The following is an 8,316-nucleotide window of genomic DNA, read 5'->3' on the forward strand; positions in this document are numbered from 1 at the left end:
CTGAGCCTCAGACCACCTCACCCAAGGCACACAAACATCTTTATTAGGGTAATGCCCAAGATTTTCCTTTCTTCATATTCTTCTTTCCATTTGTAACATCGATTACTTTCTAGGTCCCCCATTTCATAAAGATACAGAGAAAATTCTTGAGGTTTCATTCATGAAGATCCATCATCTACTTTCTATTTAAGGCTTAGCTGACACTGGTACATGATCTGCTAATTCAAGCTGGATTCTCAGTCATCTCAAATGATTAAGTGTACACAGACATCTCAAACCCTGGTGTTCACAAAATTTCCTCAGACCTATGCTCTTCTTTACCCAGGAGAAAATTTTGGTAATCCTCAAGAATTCAGCATATATTTTTCTATATCAAATAAAAACTTCATAAGAGTTCACAGCTCTGCATAATTCAGACATTTATTATTTATTACAATGGAGAAATTTAATAAATGCATGGTCACATTAATAATTTTTTCAGGTAATTAGCCATCATATGAAAAAAATGGAGAAAAGGAACAACGTGACAGAGTTAGTTCTGCTGGGGCTTACAGAGAATCCAAAGATGCAGAAAATTGTGTTTGCTGTGTTTTTGCTCATCTGTGTCATCTCTGTGGTAGGAAATGTGCTCATTGTGATCACCATCACTGCCAGTCCTTTGTTGGGGTCCCCCATGTACTTTGTCCTGTCCTACCTCTCCTTTATTGATGCCTGTTATTCCTCTGTCAGCACCCCTAAGTTGATAGTAGATTCACTCCATGAAAAGAAGATCATTCTATTCAATGGATGCATGACTCAAATCTTTGGGGAACATTTCTTTGGAGGTGCTGAGATAATTCTGCTTACAGTGATGGCCTATGACCGCTATATGGCCATCTGCAAGCCCTTGCACTACACAACCATCATGAACCGGCGTGTGTGTGGCCGTCTAATGGGAGTGTCCTGGATGGGAGGCTTTCTCCATGCAACCATCCAGATCCTCTTCATCCTCCGACTACCCTTCTGTGGCCCTAATGTCATTGATCACTTTATGTGTGATCTGAACCCTTTGCTCAATCTTGTCTGTACTGATACCCACACTCTGGGGCTCTTTGTTGCTGCCAACAGTGGGTTCATCTGCCTGTTAAACTTCCTCCTCCTGCTCGTATCCTATGTGGCCATCCTGCACTCCCTGAAGACCCACAGCCTAGAGAGTAGGCGCAAAGCTCTGTCTACCTGTGTCTCCCACATTACAGTGGTTGTCCTGTTCTTTGTGCCCTGCATATTTGTGTACATGAGACCTGCAGCCATCTTAGCCATTGATAAAGCAGTTGCTGTATTCTACACCATGATAATTCCCATGTTAAATCCCTTAATCTACACCTTGAGAAATGCCCAGATGAAAAATGCCGTTAGAAAATTGTGTATTAGGAAAGTTTTTTCAGCTGACAAATAAAATGTGTCTGGAAACCGACACTGATTCGACTGAGTGAAAAAATTAAAAGGAACTTTTATATAATTTCAAAGCATACCCATTAGATAAAGAAAAAAAAATCCATGCAATTGATTTATAGATTCTTGACTGAAGGGAGTAGAAATGGATGTAAGCAAAAACGGAAAACCTAACCTATAGCCATTCTTTTCATATTGGGGAAATTCTAAAGTACGGGTACTTAGTTTTACTGACTTCATCCCTATATATGGGTTCATAAGCAATCACTCAATAAAAAGTATAAAAGAAATAATATATATTAGTGCAGAGCTATCATCTCTACACTGATCTGAAACCATAGGTACCATATTCTTCTTATATTACTGGTGAGGAGACCGGCAGGAAGGGTAAGGTATTGAAATTCCCAATATTGTTATTAATATAGATATGATTGAGTCAGCAGCCAAACATCGGTGATTTCTTAGACCTTTTTTTTTTTCCTATGCTCCCCACAGGCAATGAAGATAAAAATATCAGAAAATTTTTACAGCTGAAATTTATTAAACAATGAACTGTGCTGGACACCAACCACACATACACACACATATTAGGCAAGAAAAGTCTAATTTTTTTATTAGTAACTGCTTGTATTTATATAGCCAAATTAATGTTTATTTGTTTCCTGAAACTATGGTATTTAACTGTATCACAGATATAAAAGCAATGGGCCATTCACCTGTGATGGGTAGTGAGGACGACTACAGCATGATTCCAAGCTTCCCTGGAGGTTTCAGATCCATGTTGTGTTGCTTTTGTCACCTGAAGTCTGCTGCTGACCCATCATAAAAGATGATTGCTCAAATGAAAGAGCATCGGAGTGTCAGGAGTTTCTACTTGTGAAACATGCAATCATATTTCACGAACTACTAGAGCAGTTTCCATGAGATAGAACAAGACCTGCTGTACAATAAATATTTCATAAATGGACAGAAGTATAAAGGCTGAAGAATAAATTAAATATGTGGAGAGCAGGAAAAAATAAGTAAAGAAGACGAAGGAATTCCTTCCTACCTTGACTGGATTTAGACTCTAATGAGAATTCTAATTGTCCTTGTAGGAAAACCACATTTGTTTTCACTCTTGCTGAAACTGAGGAATGAGAAAGTTCTGGAAACAGATTTTCAGCATAAGAGTGAAGATTTTACCACGACATTTCTCTGCTGTCAAAAAGATTTCATTTTCTTATGAATATAAGCTATCTATATTTTGTTGTCTAAACAGTTTAATTGGAGGCAACATTTCCTTACTAAAAGCCATTAAAAATATGGTTCTACCAGGGAAGGGTACAGTGGAGGGAGGAATTGTAGGAGGATGGCTGATGGGCACTGGTATGGAGTGTGATAAGAGGAATAACTACTACTGTCCCACAGCACAGTGGGATAACTACAGTTTACAACAATAAATTGAATATTTCAGAATAGGTAGTAGAGAAGATTTTGGATGTTTCTAACACAAGGAACTGATATATGTCTGAGGTGGTAAACATGTCAATTACCCTGATCTGATTATCACACTTTGGATGTATGTATTGAAATGTCACACTGCAACCCAGACACGTGTGCAATTGCTGTGTCAATTAAAAATTTAAAAATATTCAGTTTTTAAGTGTTTTTGTGGTGCATTATAATTACACATAATATTGGGGATCATTTTGATATAATCATTCATGCATGGAATATAATTTGCTCCACTTGAGTCCCCAGTACTTCCTCTTTCCCTTTCCTCCTGTTGCCTTCCCTCTACTCTCCTGGTCTTCCTTCTATTTATTAATGATTTTTTGATGCTTTATAGACATACATAAATGTAAAATTCACTGTGGTACATTCATATGTGTCATGGCTCTATCCATACTCAAAGCAATTTCAGATTAAATACATTCTATTCATTTCTTCTGTCATTCATTAATCAACAAATGTTGGATCAGGCACATGGACATTTGACAGAGGTTTAATGATGAATAGAAAGAAACTCAGATCTTGCTTTCACAGAATGTTTTGCTAAAACATTTCCAGAATCACACAGAAATCACACCCCATTGATATAAATGGCAAGATGGTGCAAAGCACATGGTGTCATGAAAGCATAGTGAAGGGACAAAAAACAATTCTTTCCAAAAAGTCAGGAAAGGATAAGAGGGGCCCAAAGGATAAGAGTCGGGAGAGTGCACAGGACTGAGGCTGAGGGGAGGGTATTCCTAGGAGAATATATATGACCAAGGCCAGGCAGTGCAGAGTGTGCAGGAGGTCAATCAGTTCCATATGACTGTGATATGAATGCATATATTCACTCAGCAACTATTTATTGACTACCCATTATGTAGCAGGCACTTTCCTTCATGCAGAGCTTGTCAAAGGCAAATAGCAAACCAAGAAACTGGAGAGAGGAATGGGGAAAGTCCAGACTAAGGTTCTCTCAAGTGAGTTATGACTTAATGCTAATATCAGGACACATTGAAAGTAGTTTCAAGCTAGACACTCATACAGTTCCATTTTACTTTCAGAATGATAACTTCATCTGCAGTATTGGAAATGGATCGAAGGAGACAAGACTAGAGGCAACAGAGCGGTTTGAAATTATCGTAAAGTTTTAGGTGTAAAAGATCAAAGTCTGGCGTTGCCTGTGAGGACAAGACTGGTAGGTACTGTTTCATCCAGCTCCAATCGCCTCCCACAGGCCAGTGCACCCAGGTGTCAGGAGTGACAACTGCTAACAGGTCATACGCCCAACCCTTCTTTGTGCAAACTGCCCCAGAGGAAATGGGAGGATTATGCCCACTGCTTTCAGGGCCCACCCAGTGGCCACGGTGGGTTTAATAAAGGCAGGTCCCCTTATCTCCAGGTGGAACCAGTTCTGCAGCAGAATGTATCCTCCAGAGCTCACAAGGCTCCAAATGAAAACCAGACTCGTGTGGAAACACACCCTTTCTATCTTCTATCATAGTCAGCCTCCATCAATCCTTTCTATGCTGAAGTCATTTTCATGGATGTGCCCATCTCTAGCTCCGCATCTGTGCAACTCAACCTTCAGAATGAGAACTCAAGAACTATGAGCCATAAGCAAAAAATCTCCATGTGGATGATAAGCCATCATCTACATGCGTGAAACAAGTTTCTGGTTTATATCTCTAGATAAATGAAAACGGATCAGGGAGAAGATGAGTCTTCCTTTCCAGGGGAAGAGGCCTCATCCAATCAGTGGAAGGCCTGGATACAAGAAAAATACTGAATAAGAAGAAGTTCTCCATCTGCACGATCATCTTTGAGCTGCACCGTCAGTTTTTTTTTTCCTGCTTTGGGTTTGAACCCTAGCGTCATCTCTTCTTGCCAGCACTTGCACTGGAACTACACAGCTGCGTCTGTTTCAGGCCTTATTCTGGGGCTGGAAATCTACCACTGGCTCTCCTAGGTCTCCAGCCAATTGTGGGACTTGGAACTTGTCAACCTCCATAAACACATGAGCCAATTTCTTATAATAAACACATAAGTGTGTGTGTATGTATTTATTACATATATAATATATACACAGAGCTATAATACTTTATAATACTTTCCCTATATTTATTATAATAAATCATATTATGTTTTATTATAATAAATTAAAATAAATCATATTATGTTTTATTATAATAAATTAATGTTTATTTGAAGCCCTGTGTTTGTTAGTGTAATGTATACAGCAGCTCCCCCGCCCATTCTGTTGCACTCATTTTCCCCACCTCCCAACCACTTGTCAATCTGTGAACATCCTAGCTAACTATTGGTTCATCAGTTGGCTTGCAAGCATCCTTCTCCGATATTGGTCGCGTTAGCCCAGTGGAATTCAACTGCCATCTTTCCTCTCTTGCTTCTCTCTCCTACCCACTTACTTTTCCTCCTCCTTGCTTTCCACTCTCTACCCCGCCCCCTTTCTCTTTCCTTTCTCTTTTCCTCTCATTTTCTCTCTTACCCTGCAGGGAGACACTCTTGTTTGCTTAATAAATTCCCTTAGGTGATTTTCTGTGTCCGGCGTGGTTTCCATGGAATTCCTTACAGTTAGCGTCCTCTGGAAAAATGGAACCAACAGGAGATAGCTAGGTAAGTAGATAGATAGATAGATAGATAGATAGATAGATAGATAGATAATCTTCTATTGATTCCTGAGCATCTCCTGTGAGTTCCATTTCTCTGGAAAATACTGAGTCCCAAGGATGTCACAGGTATTTCTGTAGCCATTTTGAATGCTATAAAAGAAAGTCCAACCACCGAGACTTTAGCAGTTTATTTGAAGTTCCCTGGTGAGATGTCTCCTAAATCTAATTCCACTAAGCCTTCTTTCAAAGTATCTGGTCTCAATGCAGTCACATATTCTGATCCCTGGAACTGAACCTTCCATCTCCCATCACCTCCCTAGAACCCCTTATCTAGAACCTGGGAGAGGCATTGCCTTTGTGGTTAGCTCTGCCCAGATAATCCTCACAATCTCTGTTTTTTCAACTCTTTTAAAACTTACGCTACAGAACTATGAGTCTTATTCAAGAGGGTGACTCAAGTTTGCAAACTTTCTTTAGGAAAGATTATTTCATTTTAGGAGCCTCTGCCAAAATATCCAAGTGCATAACCCTTTCTCATACTGTCCCTTTGACCTGTGAATGACATTTTTGACAAGGCTTAGAATTCATCTATAGAAAAGGGACAATTATTAGGCTGCAGTTAGAACCTGGATTTTTTTCCCCTTTTTTTTCTTTTCAACAAATGTTCATTAACATCTAAAATATACCTGGTGTTATTAAAGAAGAAAAATGACAGAAACTTTTGAGTGCTATTACCAAGCCCTGCCTTAAACGTATCATGAGAGGTAATTTTGTGAGAGGTACTGCTATTGATCTTATTTTGTAGCTGAAGAAATTGAAGCTCATTGAATTTAAGTAGCTTAATCAAGACTCAAAGTGAATAGGTTGGGCCGGGATTGTGGCTCAGTGGTAGAGCACTTGCTTAGCATGTATGAGGCTCTGGATTCGATTCTCAGCTCTGCATATAAATAGATGAATAAAATAAAGGTCCATCAACAACTAAAAAAAAAAAATTAAAAAGTGGGTAGGTGACTGAACTAAGCTTTAAATCCAACAAATCTGCCTCCATTGTTCAGATGGTATCTCTAATTTCATTATGCAAGAAATCGGTCATTAACAAATGACTAGTGATTACTATAAAAAGGACACAGTGTCACATGCCTGCATAAGGAAGGCATGATTGGGTGGTCAGGAAAGATGTCTGGTCCACAGCCCAGTTATTTTTGTAGTGGGTACTGACCCAGGCCTGGATATAAAGTAAACTGAGGACACCAACGGCAGTAGGGGGCGGGTGGGGAGCGAGAGTTCCCCTCCCCTTATTCCCTCCAGCGGGTCTTCAGGAAAACTATTAGCACCATTTACTCCTTCGTTTTAGAATGTAAAGGACTTTCCCTGGGACCTAATCAGTCCCTTTGAAGTGTAAACGCCCCTCTGAAAGTTTAGGGTTGAAGGCTAGAGATACAGAAGAACTTGTAAGTCGGCTTCCTTTACCTCAGTCTGCTCTGGTAAACAGTTCCCACTCTAAGACCTTTGTGCACCATCATGCGTTGTTTTTTGAAATCTTGTGTCCAATTATGAACTATTTTAGACAAGAAAATTTATGACACTAGACAGCCTATAAAGGTTATGAAAAATTGGTAAGGGGTGTTCAGAATTTTGGTGTGCTAATCTCCTCTGGTAAAATAAAGTCTGGTTTCTCTTTCCCATAACAAAGTGAGTGATATTGAAGCTGAAACTAAAAGTTATCATTGAAACCCTACATAGATAAATAATTGAGTGCTTGGGAGGCTAAAAAGTTTGGGTATTAAGCTGGACTATGTTATGTGGTGAACAGTGAGAAGATACACATGGTAGCCCACTGATAATGTTGAAGTTTGAACACACTAGAGAAGCACGCCAAGGCAAGCATATTAAGTAGGTTTTATTTAAAGGTATAATACAGACTTCTCCCGGGAGGGGGCCATGGCTGATGTCCTAAAATTCCCAGAAGTGAGCGCACGCTACATCTTTTATAGGTTAAGGTCTCTTTTGTTCTCCAGTTCTCTCCCCCCTTATCTCTCCTTCCTGCTTATGTGACTAGGCCCGGTTTTGCAGGTGAGATGTAAAAAGTGAGAAGTGGATGGGGCAGGGGAGGGCCAAAGTGATTCAGCCAGGCAAGGGCCCAGGGGGCATTAATTATCATCTCCTTGCTTGATGTCCTTGATAAGGCAGGTAAATTTGGTAATCAGTGGACTCTGGAGATCCTTGACATTCCATTCTTCCAGGGGCAGTCTCCAACTTCCAGAGGCAGGTGGCTTTCATGGCTTCATTTCCTCAATTTGACAAGATCCCCTATTTCTATACGAACTGCCTGTCCTTAATTCTGGCTGCACCACCAGGTGGATTTGTAGCTCTAAGCTTTTATGAGCTAAAGTTAATCAATTTCACTTTCCCAAGGGCATCTTAAAATGTATTATAGGCTGTAATTGTAATTATCAATGAGCTGGAAGTTACTAAATATATCGAACAAGTGAGACACTACAGTTATAATTGACTTACATTTGAATAAATACAGTTTAGTATCTAACATCTACCTTTAAACCGTCATGAATGTTCTCTTTCTTTGAAATGAGCTACTTAATCTTTCTGACCTCAGTTTTCTCATCTTCAGAGTGGAACTAACAATATATTTCATTGTTTTGAGAATTAAATAAACCTGAAACCAGAGTTTTGAGATGAGATTAGATTCCCTGTTTCAGTTTTGCCAATTTTCTTCTGGGTTCTCATCTCATAAATTTGAAGAATAAGATCCACGGAC

The 8,316-nt window shown here is 39.5% G+C and overlaps 1 protein-coding gene across 1 annotated transcript; it reads left to right on the forward strand.

The window, feature by feature from the left end:
- Nucleotides 1–505: 505 nt before the first annotated feature.
- Nucleotides 506–1,435, forward strand: LOC124959925 (olfactory receptor 4C46-like). Its single transcript, XM_047518406.1, has one exon. The coding sequence runs from the start codon at nt 506–508 to the stop codon at nt 1,433–1,435; it is 930 nt and encodes a 309-aa protein (XP_047374362.1).
- Nucleotides 1,436–8,316: the final 6,881 nt, after the last annotated feature.

The sequence above is a fragment of the Sciurus carolinensis genome, chromosome 11, assembly GCF_902686445.1.
Source record: "Sciurus carolinensis chromosome 11, mSciCar1.2, whole genome shotgun sequence".
NCBI classification, from domain to species: domain Eukaryota; kingdom Metazoa; phylum Chordata; class Mammalia; order Rodentia; family Sciuridae; genus Sciurus; species Sciurus carolinensis.